The 12,429-nt window shown below is 38.3% G+C and overlaps 1 protein-coding gene across 2 annotated transcripts in view; it reads left to right on the top strand.

The window, feature by feature from the left end:
* MAPK6 (mitogen-activated protein kinase 6) overlaps positions 1 to 12,137 on the top strand; it is a 33,482-nt gene extending 21,345 nt beyond the window's left edge. The window contains exons 3-6 of one of the 2 annotated variants that reach the window (XM_052646719.1): positions 334 to 478; positions 3,722 to 3,886; positions 8,567 to 8,768; positions 9,776 to 12,137. In XM_052646719.1, coding sequence (XP_052502679.1) covers positions 334 to 478; positions 3,722 to 3,886; positions 8,567 to 8,768; positions 9,776 to 10,877 — 1,614 coding nt within the window. In that variant the 3' untranslated portion in view covers positions 10,878 to 12,137. The remainder of the gene's footprint in view (positions 1 to 333; positions 479 to 3,721; positions 3,887 to 8,566; positions 8,769 to 9,775) is intronic. The other variant, XM_052646720.1, reaches the window with a different exon arrangement.
* Positions 12,138 to 12,429: the final 292 nt, after the last annotated feature.

Raw genomic sequence — 12,429 nt, 5'->3', positions numbered from 1 at the left:
ACCTGCCTCATTGTTGACTTGAAGTGATAAATAGCTTCTCTTCTCAAGCCTGTCGGGAATATGTGCCCTAGAGTTAACACTGAATCCTTACAGTACTCTTTGGTCGGAATACTTCATGAGAATATCGTGTTATAGATGATATGTTACGGGGGAGTTTAATCTCTATACAGCCTCAGCAGTGCAAGAGCCTTGAAGATAAGCATAGAAGCCACCAGTGCTGTTTAAGGATTTTACAATTATAATTTGTTTTTAGATTAAGGGCTCTTTAATGAATCATGTTTTACGTACTGTTATTCAGCTAAAGTAAAAAGTATATTTTTGTTTCTTTTTCAGGGTCATCTTTCTGAAGGATTGGTTACTAAATGGTACAGATCTCCACGTCTTTTACTTTCTCCTAATAATTATACTAAAGCCATTGACATGTGGGCTGCAGGCTGCATCTTTGCTGAAATGCTGACTGGTAAAACCCTCTTTGCAGGTTAGAAATTTTAAAAGGGAAAATTATCCCAAGGAGAAATAATTTCATATATTTCTATGAATCAAGATTTATGTAAGATTTAAACCAATTTATTATAGTCTAAACTATTAATGCGAAGTGTTGACTCATTGGAAAAGACTCTGATGCTGGGAGGGATTGGGGGCAGGAGGAGAAGGGGACGACAGAGGATGAGATGGCTGGATGGCATCACTGACTCGATGGACGTGAGTCTGAGTGAACTCCAGGAGTTGGTGATGGACAGGGAGGCCTGGTGTGCTGCGATTCATGGGGTTGCAAAGAGTCAGACACGACTGAGCGACTGAACTGAACTGAAACTATTAAAATGAAAAGATAAAATGGTATTTTAAAGATTGAGAACATTTACATATTCACTGGATTGTTCGGTAAAGTTAGTCTGAATTCTAGTGTTTCTTTTGTATATATCTTTATTTCTTAAACATAATTTCCTATTTTATAGATCAATATTTGTCGGTCGGTTTTGTTAAATGATACCTGTGTTAACCCTGTTGCTTGAACTGCCATATCCTGTTGGCCTGACTGATGTGATATTTCAGAAACAACCAATTTTATAATGAGTTTGGTGCTATGAGGGAATCTAAAAAAGTGCATGAGAAAGTTTTGAGTTAAGGTGGATTAAAACAAATCTAAATAAAACAATTTTTTATTTTAAATCTCTGTACACTTTAAACATTTAATTAAACAGAAATGCTTATGAAATGAGCTCAGTTTTAGTTCCCTCCTAAAACATTTTCAGTAGGTTTGTGAACCATTCAGTAAAAGCAGAATGAGGGAAATCTATTGGTTAGGATGGGCCTCATATTAATAGTGATAAAAGGCAAGGCCTAAGCATTCACTGGAAATCTGTGTATTTTTAACCTATAGTAAGTGCCCTAGCCTTGTTTTTTGGTCTTACTCAGTATCTCCACTTAGATGTTTAATGGCATCTCAAATTTAACTTATCCAAAACTGACCTCCTGATATCTCTCCCTCATACTTCCTCTTTCTGCTGTCTTCCTCATCTTAGTAAACCAGTCCCACTTCTTAGTTGCTCAGGCCAAAATCTTGGCATCATCTTTCACTTTTCTCCTTAACAGGTCTTATGGGCTGTTTCTTTAAAGTATATGTTGAATCGTACTGCTAGTATCTCTTTCACTACTCTCATCCTCCCAGTCGAGGAAGCCATTCTGCCTTTCCTGGTCTAACACATGATCTCTTAACTGGCTTTACTGCTTTAACTCTTCTTGTCTGTGGTCTAGTTACGACATAGCCACGTAGTAGTTTTCTGAAAACATAGCTCATGGCATTTCTCTGTTCAGAACTCTGTAATGGTTTCTTATCTAATTCAGAATGATGTAAACTCTCAGTGTTATGGTACCACTGGGCTCATCTCCTGTCACTTTCCTGAGTCACTGTACTTCAGCTACACTTGCCTAATTGTTCTTTCTTGGACACACCAAGCCCGCTGTCTCCTCTAGGCCTTTGGGCTCTTTCTCATCTTCCTGGAACTCCCTTCCTCTTTATGAATGTATGGTATATTACCTAACTTCCTTGTCAGCTTCTCAGTGAGGCCTTCCTTGGTCATAAGGATGATATGGTCATAACAGCCAAGGGGTTGTTAATATAAATTAACTGTACTCCTAACAGTGCTCTCTGTCCCCCTTCAGTTCAGTTCAGTTCAGTCGCTCAGTCGTGTCCGACTCTTTGCAACCCCATGAATTGCAGTATGCCAGGCCTCCCTGTCCATCACCAACTCCCAGAGTTCACTCAGACTCACGTCCATCAAGTCGGTGATGCCATCCAGCCATCTCATCCTCTGTCGTCCCCTTCTCTTCCTGCCCCCAATCCCTCCCAGCATCAGAGTCTTTTCCAATGAGTCAACTCTTTGCATGAGATGGCCAAAGTATTGGAGTTTCAGCTTTAGCATCATTCCTTCCAAAAAACACCCAGGACTGATCTCCTCTAGAATCGACTGGTCGGATCTCCTTGCAGTCCAAGGGACTCTCAAGAGTCTTCTCCAACACCACAGTTCAAAAGCATCGATTCTTCGGCGCTCAGCCTTCTTCACAGTCCAGCTCTCACATCCATACATGACCACTGGAAAAACCATAGCCTTAACTAGATGGACCTTTGTTGGCAAAGTAATGTCTCTGCTTTTGAATATGCTATCTAGGTTGGTCATAACTTTCTTTCCAAGGAGTAAGCATCTTTTAATTTCATGGCTGCAGTCACCATCTGCAGTGATTTTGGAGCCCCCCAAAATAAAGTCAGCCACTGTGTCAACTGTTTCCCCATCTGCTTGCCATGAAGTGATGGGACCGGATGCCATGATCTTTGTTTTCTGAATACTGAGCTTTAAGCCAACTTTTTCACTCTCCTCTTTAACTTTCATCAAGAGGCTTTTTGGTTCCTCTTCACTTTCTGTCCTCCTTAGCTTACTCTAATTTTCTTCATTTGACACTGTTTGATGTAAATGTTTACAGAAGTTGTTGTCTGTCTTCCTCCATTATACTGTGAGCTCTGTGAAGGCAGGAATCTGGTTAGTTTTGTTTCACAGGTGTATTCTAAAGTGCCTTGCTCATGGTAGGCACTCAAGAAAATTTTTGATTGTTGAATGAGTTTCTAGACATAAGTGGAAAAACAAATGAATTTTTTTTTTTTTTTTAATATTAGCTGCCCATTTAGCCTGAAGTTTCCCCTTTTATTTCTTTAATAGTAATTCTGGAATGTTAACTGAGCCTAATCCATAACTATAAAACTTTCTGTTTCACAAATCTAGTCTAAGGCTTTATTTTCTTGATAGTGAAATTAAGTCATCACTGTGTTAGGTATTCTCTGAGTTATAGTGAGTTAATTAATTAGTATGTATGGTTGAGACTAGAATCTCATCTTTTAAAATCTCAGTTTATTGCTTTTTTCACTACTTTGTGATACCTTAATATGAGGCCAGACTTCAAGTCAATTTCTTACGGAAACAAAGCAGCTAAAACTGAACATATCAATGAGCAGAATTTGAAAAAGATAATTTATTTTTGAGCAGATTGATGATGATGTTCAAAGCAGTGAAATCTGCTGATTAATGATGCAGTTAAAACCATTTTCCCCTTTGATGGTCATTACAGTTCTGTTAGTTTCCTGTAGCTTTAGAATGTTTATTGCCAATAGGTTAAACATTGAGAAATGTGTTTATTAATGTTACATTTGGTATTTTTTAATCTCATCTAGGTGCACATGAACTTGAACAGATGCAGCTGATTTTAGAATCTATTCCTGTTGTCCATGAGGAAGATCGTCAGGAGCTTCTCAGCGTAATTCCAGTTTACATTAGAAATGACATGACTGAGCCACACAAACCTTTAACTCAGCTGCTTCCAGGAATTAGTCGAGAAGGTACTATAGCTGAAAAGTAACCATCATGTAATGGTGTGTTTATGTGTGAGCAGGATGTATGTAGGGAAGCTTTAGCTTTTTATTGTTATAGATGTGGCATTCTCCCAAACAGTCTTTAGGCATTCAAAGTACACCTAAAACTTCAGCTCTCGCTTTCCTTTTTATAGCCAGGCACTTAGGCTGGGAATCTTTTCTTTGCTCTGAATAATTTTCCAGATTCCAGTGTACCCCTCTTGCCTAGTTCTGACTCCGTGTGCTTTTCCAACTTTTACTTCTGATCGTCTCTGCTAGGTGAACATGTTTATCACTGACTGTCACTGAACTGGAATGGGATTCTCTGAGGGTTATATGATAAATAAGTAAGGGTTCAAATATGAGTGTGATTTAGATATGAAAGAGGGAATTGAGTTGAAGGAAAGCAAGGGTTTTAGAGCAAGGAAGAGATGGAGGAAAGATCAAAATTATATACGAACAAACTTGTTACATAAAAGATTGCAGATTGGTGTTGGTAATACTGGGTGCTAAATGTGACAGTTTGTGCAGACTTGAAAGTAATAGGAACATGGAGAGAATCAAAACTTCATTGATCACTAAAGCAGTTAATTTCATACATCAGAATGGAGAGATGTATCTTTAGGGTTTGTTGATACAAATAAGATACAAAAGTCTAAATGTTGTAATAGTTATCTGTAATAAGATAACATTTTTTAAAAGAAGAGGATTAGAAATGAAAAATATCGTCCTTAAAAGTTGACTGTATCATACCTTTAAGGATTATTGTACTGTATTTAGCTGTATCCATCCCAGAATTGTGATAGTTCTTTTCTGAGTCATAAAGTTAGCGAGATACAGTTTCCTAAACATCTTAAACTTTGTCTTAATTATACATTTATTGTTCACATCACCCACTCTGATCATTATGTAGTTAAGTTAAGGTTAATGTGTATCAGAGTGCTTTAACTTAGCAAGTGTTTTGAGAAATAGGCAGTGGATGTCATCTTTTTTCCCCTCAGCTATGCTTGGAACTCATTAGTAAATGCCTGAATGAGAAGGAAGCAACTGTATTTAATTTCAACAGGTTTCATAAGCTCCCTTTTCAGGAATGCTACATTTTTAACCCATCTTTTAGAGTATCTTAACAGTTAGTAATATATTGCTGAGTTTCTGACTCCTGATCTTGTTGCCGCTGTCATGATAGCATCCTTGTTCATAACTGAACGGCAGTCACGCAGCACTTGACTGTGCCTCAGAGTTGTCTGTTGGAATTCTTTAAAAAGTGCAGAATGTTAAATCAGAATCCAGAGGTGGGGAGGCAAGCAGGACATGTGTCTGCTCTGCAGGTATGACCCTGCTCAGCCAAGTTGAGAGAGAGTGCTCAGGGATTGGCTCGGAGTCATTGTTGCCACTGCTGAGTCTTATCGAAAGAGGCAAGCTAGTAATACAGAATGTTGCTGTTGAAGCATTTGTAACCTAATTAAATTTGAATCTTCTTTTCCCTTGCCCTCATTAGTCAGCTGTGAACTAACCTGAATATGTAGTTGGTGCCTGGGATTTATTCACAATGTGTTGAACGAATGTCTTTGATAATAGATTCATTAAAAGTAACCATTGGACAAGGATTCTTGATTTTCATAAGTGATAGAACTCTGTGTGTGTGTGGGTGCACGCACATACTCATTCATGTCCAACTCTCTGCGACCCCATGGACTGTAGCCCATCAGGCTTCTCTGTCCACAGGATTTTTCAGGCAAGAATACTGCAGTGGGTTGCCATTTTCTGCTCCAGGGGATCTTCCCGACCCAGGGATCAAACCTACGTCTGCTGCGTCTTACGCATTGACAGGCAGATTCTTTACCACTAGTGCCAGCTGCACTCGCTACAAATGCAGTGCAGAGTGTTCACAGTTCCTGAAGCTAAGGAATCCTTACATAGATGTGCCCTGCAAGTTTCCAGTGCAGAGTGTTTACAGCTCCTGAAGCTAAGGACTCGTTACACAGATGTGCTCTGCAAGTTTCTTCTTCATTAACACTGGAATTTTGTTTGGGGGGGGGCCTACCTTCTGAGCATTGGGGAACTCTTAGAGTAGTATATGTTCCTTTCTCACATTCTATTCATGATCTTCAGAGGGAAAAAGCAAACATGATTAAGTACATGTGAACTGACATATTAAGACTACTAGAACCCTGTACTGGTTAATGTCTGTAAGTGGATATGCAATCTTTTAAATTTTCCTTCATGGTTACTTTTTATCCTCCCTTTCTCTATAATTTACTACTTATTTCTTTATCTTAGCATACCATTGTAGTAAATAGACTGATTTCCTCTAGAGCAGGGCTATCCAATAGAATTTTCATGATGATGGAAATGTTTTTTATTTGCATACATTTGGGAGTGCAGCCTGACTAGTTTGTTAGTCCTCCCGTTTCTCCCTGCTATCAGTTTTAGGGATTCTAGAGTATATTCCTCTCATGTTTCACTCTGAGAATGGCAGTTATGCTGAGTCAGCTGTCTGTAACTGTGCCTTAGATTGTCTCTTGCCTTGAGACATATGGGGCACTGACTTGCAGAAGAACCAAGAACAGCTTGATGTATCATGAAATCACTTCCTAGGTCCAGTTCAGTTCAGTCGCTCAGTCGTGTCTGACTCTTTGCGACCCCGTGAATCGCAGCACGCCAGGCCTCCCTGTCCATCACCAACTCCCAGAGTTCACTCAGACTCACGTCCATCAAGTCAGTGATGCCATCCAGCCATCTCATCCTCTGTCGTCCCCTTCTCCTCCTGCCCCCAATCCTTCCCAGCATCAGAGTCTTTTCCATTGAATCAGCTCTTCGCATGAGGTGGCCAGAGTATTGGAGTTTCAGCTTTAGCATCATTCCTTCCAAAGAAACCCCAGGGCTAATCTGCTTTAGAATGGATTGATTGGATCTCCTTGCAGTCCAAGGGACTCTCAAGAGTCTTCTCCAACACCACAGTTCAAAAGCATCAATTCTTCGGCGCTCAGCCTTCTTCACAGTCCAACTCTCACATCCATATATGACCACAGGAAAAACCATAGCCTTGACTAGACGGACCTTAGTCAGCAAAGTAATGTCTCTGCTTTTGAATATACTATCTAGGTTGGTCATAACTTTTCTTCCAAGGAGTAAGCGTCTTTTAATTTCATGGCTGCAGTCATCATCTGCAGTGATTTTGGAGCCCCCCAAAATAAAGTCTGACACTGTTTCCACTGTTTCCCCATCTATTTGCCATGAAGTGATGGGACTGGATGCCATGATGTTTGTTTTCTGAATGTTGAGCTTTAAGCCAACTTTTCACTCTCCTCTTTCACTTTCATCAAGAGGCTTTTTAGTTCCTCTTCACTTTCTGCCATAATCGTGGTGTCATCTGCATATCTGTGGCGGGTGGGGAAAAGGTGGAGCATAGGCAGGAACCTCAGCCCTGGGCCACTGAAGGGTAGGAATAACAAGGAGCCTTACCTTTCTTCTCTTTAGTACTTCATTGGACTGATCTGAGGATTGAATGAGATAATGTAGTGAAGCACTTTGTGGAATATAAATGGCTGTATAAATGTCATCTGCTTTTAATATTAATGAGAGATTGGGAGTTGAGAATAAGGTCCTTTCTAGAGTGTAGCTTAGTTTTACAGAAGTGCTGACCAGCTTTTCTGTTGAGATAGAAGGCAAGGATCAGTAGATGTGTGACAGGCCAGAGTGAAGAAGTAGGGATTGAGATAAATGTGAAGAAGGTTTATCTGCTAAGAATAATGAGAAGATTGAGAGCGTAAAGAAATGGTGAGGAACATTGCTGAGCCATTTCAAAGACCAGTTGAAATTCCACAGTATGTGTGAATCTGTAGAGAGCTTTTATATATATATATATAATATACACACACACACACACACACACACGTGATTTTGCATCCAGCTTTTATCAGTACTGTATAACTAGGAAACAGAAAAAGTGGAAGGTGGGAATGGTTCAGTCTTTAAGATGGTATAACTCATAAGGCATTCAAGTGTGTGGTGGGGGGGCAGGTGACAGAGTGATGCAATCTGAGTTAGTGAAAAGAACTGGGTTTGTGGTAGCTATGCTGTAGCTCTAAAGTGATCAAATGCATTATGTGATCTGCAGTAGTATGATTGGTGTGAAACAGAAGTCAACAAAATTAGAACAGCTGGTCAGTGAGGTAAGGGGAGCAAAGGGCTTTATATTGAGCACTAAACACTATACATTTCATTTTTATACCTTATACCTACCTCTGTATCCATTCTACACGTGAAGAAATGGAAGTTCAGCACGTTTAACCTCTCCGGTTCCACATAGCTAGTAATCCAGCTAACTAGTGAGTTGCAGAGCTGAAATTAGGACCTATGTATCAGGTTATGCCATATGAAATTGCTGTTATTTGACTGGTTTTGACTGACAAAAAGGAAAATTTCATATGGTTCAACTTCATATATTCTTTTTCCTTTATAATTGGCCATAATATGAGATTGGGATATATTTCAACACTTACTTTGTTTCTTGGACACATGTCTTTTTAATCAGTGAATCAGGTATGTTGTTTTGTTTCTCTGACAGAACTTAAATTAACTTACCTTTTAATTGTGTAACCCCTTTTCTCCTTTATGGGTTGGGGGACCTCCAGTACAGTTAAGGTTTTCTTCTTCCTCTTGTAGCACTGGATTTCCTGGAACAAATTTTGACATTCAGCCCCATGGATCGGTTGACAGCAGAAGAAGCGCTTTCCCATCCTTACATGAGCATTTATTCTTTTCCAATGGATGAGCCAATCTCAAGTCATCCTTTTCATATTGAAGATGAAGTTGATGATATTTTGCTTATGGATGAAACTCATAGTCACATTTATAACTGGGAAAGGTAAAACTGACCCTAAATTAGGAAAAGCTTTTGTTTTCAATAAAACATAATTTAGTGAGTTTTATTTTAAATTGTACATGATAAGACAATGTAAAAATCTTAAAAATTTAGAAATGGTCTTTTTGGATTTCTGCTAAACTTATTGCTGTCTTTGAATAGCCTTTATGTAATTTCAATATTTAATAGTTACTGCTTAGTATATACATAATGGGAAAAGTTAAATGCTACTTTGGAACAAGAAGTAGTTAACGTTGAAATTAGTTTGTTTACTTGCTGCATTTTTTAACTCCTAAAATGTTGAAGTATTTATGATCAAACATATCCGCCAACCATCTACATGAACATTTCTACTATCTATATATAGTTGTTTCACACATACCCAGATGTCTTCCAATCTCGACATTTTCTACCATTCTTATTAGTTAAGTCATCTAATTTCTTTTCTATTCTCTTCTGTTCAACTGCCACTGTTTTCACTTGTGTCTTAGTCTGCCTCTGCTTGGTTGTAGTGTGGGCACCTTGCTGGAATGTGTCAGTAAGAGGATACCACATTCAGTAACACATTTACATGAAGACTTGTTCTGTTCTGCTCGTGGGGATGAGTTCCAGCAAGCCTTCTTCTAGTCTGCTTTGTTACCAGAGAGTGAAAATCTGTATGGCACCTGATTGAAATTAGAAATCTACATTTTGTGGCCATAAAGGTTTTTTTTTCCCCATGTGTGAAATTATGTTTGTAGAAATTTTGAAATTGAACTGTAGACCTGCCAGCCACTGAGATGTGGCTTTATGTGAAGTTTATATAATTATATGCTCCATTGCATCATATCACTTTATATAGTAACAAGGCTTACCTATCCATTAAGATTATAAATTCTTATATGACTTAATACTCTTATTATTCTCCTCATAGACCTAGCAAGCATAGTGCTTTGACCCAAAAGGCAGGCAGTAAATTTGAAAGTGAAATCATACACCTGGAGTAACACTAACGTTTTAATTTTTTTCAGGTACCATGATTGTCAATTTTCAGAGCATGATTGGCCTATACATAACAACTTTGATATTGAGGAAGTTCAGCTAGACCCAAGAGCTCTGTCTGATGTCACTGATGAAGAAGAAGTACAAGTTGATCCTCGAAAATATTTGGATGGAGATCGTGAAAAGTATTTGGAGGATCCTGCTTTTGACACTAGTTACTCTACTGAGCCTTGTTGGCAGTACCCAGATCATCATGAAAACAAATACTGTGATCTGGAGTGTAGCCATACTTGTAACTACAAAACGAGGTCATCATCATATTTAGATAACTTAGTCTGGAGAGAGAGTGAAGTTAATCATTATTATGAGCCCAAGCTTATTATAGATCTTTCTAATTGGAAAGAACAAAGCAAAGAAAAATCTGATAAGAAGGGCAAGTCAAAATGTGAAAGGAATGGATTGGTTAAAGCCCAGATAGCTTTAGAGGAAGCATCACAGCAACTGGCTGAAAAAGAAAGGGAAAAGAATCAGGGATTTGACTTTGATTCCTTTATTGCTGGAACTATTCAACTTAGTTCACAACATGAGGCTACTGATGTTGTTGACAAATTAAATGACTTGAATAGCTCAGTGTCCCAACTAGAATTGAAAAGTTTGATATCAAAGTCAGTAAGCCAAGAAAAACAGGAAAAAGGAATGGCAAATTTGGCTCAATTAGAAGCATTGTACCAGTCTTCTTGGGATAGCCAGTTTGTGGGTGGTGGGGAGGACTGTTTTCTCATAAATCAGTTTTGTTGTGAGGTAAGGAAGGATGAGCAAATTGAAAAGGAAAACACTTACACCAGTTACCTGGACAAGTTTTTTAGCAGGAAAGAAGATACTGAAATGCTAGAAACTGAGCCGATAGAGGATGGGAAGCTTGGGGAGAGAGGAAATGAGGAAGGATTTCTGAACAGCAGTGGGGAGTTCCTCTTCAACAAGCAGCTTGAATCCATAGGCATCCCACAGTTCCACAGTCCAGTTGGGTCACCACTTAAGTCAATACAGGCCACATTAACACCTTCTGCTATGAAATCTTCCCCTCAGATTCCTCATAAGACATACAGCAGCATTCTGAAACATCTGAACTAAAACACTCAGCAGACATTTCTCTCTGTATTCTTCATGAAATGTGTTTTGTCTTTTTTTATTACTAGTGTTTAAGTCTTTTTTTTTTTTTTTACTTGAATCAGATGGTGTCATTTAGAAAGGATTTTTTTCTTGGTTTTTAAAATCCAGACTTTTTTTCTACATGTGAGATGGTTTTCATTTTAACTGGCATGTCGTTTGCACACAAAAATAAAGAATAGAGCAAAATAATGCAATGCAGGAGGAGACAAAAGAAATGCACTAAGACAAGTAAAAAACATTCTCTTATAGAACAATGATCTGTTTTACAGGAAACAAAAATCTTGCCTTGAAATTTACACAGTGAGACTGTACATAATTGCATGAAAATATCTATTTTTTTCCTAAAACATTTTTCATTCATGAGTATTTTCAAGTTTTTCATACTGTACACATTTCTTAAAAACACATGATACCAGCAGCAACTGAAAATGAATGCCGAATTTGGTACACATGTGTTATCTACCTCAAGGTAACAAGAGTATGTGGCAAAACATATACCACCCATAGTGCTTCACGATATGCACTTCTATTTAGCCAGCGTTTATTGTAGTAAACTCTTCTTAATGGGATTCACTCACTGTTTATAAATGTTCTGGTATGCATTCTTTATAGTGAAGTGTTACATCACATCTTATTTATTTTAGCAAATCAGTATATTTTCTGTATTTAATTATAAAAAGTTAGTTTTTGAAATTTATTTGCAAATACACTTTTTTCCATTTGGCACTATGGTTTGTTGCCTACTTGGCTGAATATATAATGTCAGCTTATCCTAAGGCTGTCCACGTACTTAATTTACTTAAGTATTCATTTTAAGTAAAGCGCTCACTGTGTATAGGAATTTGTATTTTGGAGGTGCTTGATCTATCTACAAAGAAAAATTAGGAATTACTTTATTATAAAATGCTCCTAGAAGTCTTAATTGTGTTTATTTTTTAAAAAACTGTAATGTTAGACTTGTGTGCATGGAAGTAATTAAGGTACATCATTATTGTAGTTTAAAAGTTGTACATGATAAGACATATTTTGTTTTTACTGTATGTTTTTACTGGATGATCTATTCCCCATCCCAAAGCAAGCATGAATAAAATTAGGTTAAATGTAGCATGTGGCATCGCAGTCTCTTAGAGTTTGTCTCATCTATTTTACTTTATGGAATACTGTCTGTATCTTTGGTTATCCTGTTTGAAGAAAAAGGACAAATAAAACATGGCCAGCAAATATGGCTCCTGTTTAACTCTTTGGCTTCCCTGGTACCTCAGCTACCAGTAAAGAATCCACCTGCAGCGCAGGAGACCCTGGTTCGATTCCTGGGTCGGGATGATCTGCTGGAGAAGGGATAGGCTACCCACTCCAATATACTTGGGCTTCCCTGGTGGCTCAGCTGGTAAAGAATCCACTTGCAATGTGGGACACCTAGGTTCAATCCCTGGGTCGGAAAGATCACCTGGAGAAGGGAACAGCTACCCACTCCAGTATTCTGGCCTGGAAAATGCAATGGACTATATATATA

The sequence above is a fragment of the Budorcas taxicolor genome, chromosome 10 (genome assembly GCF_023091745.1).
Source record: "Budorcas taxicolor isolate Tak-1 chromosome 10, Takin1.1, whole genome shotgun sequence".
Classification (NCBI taxonomy): Eukaryota; Metazoa; Chordata; class Mammalia; order Artiodactyla; family Bovidae; genus Budorcas; species Budorcas taxicolor.
This window is presented reverse-complemented; position numbering and strand designations above follow the sequence as displayed.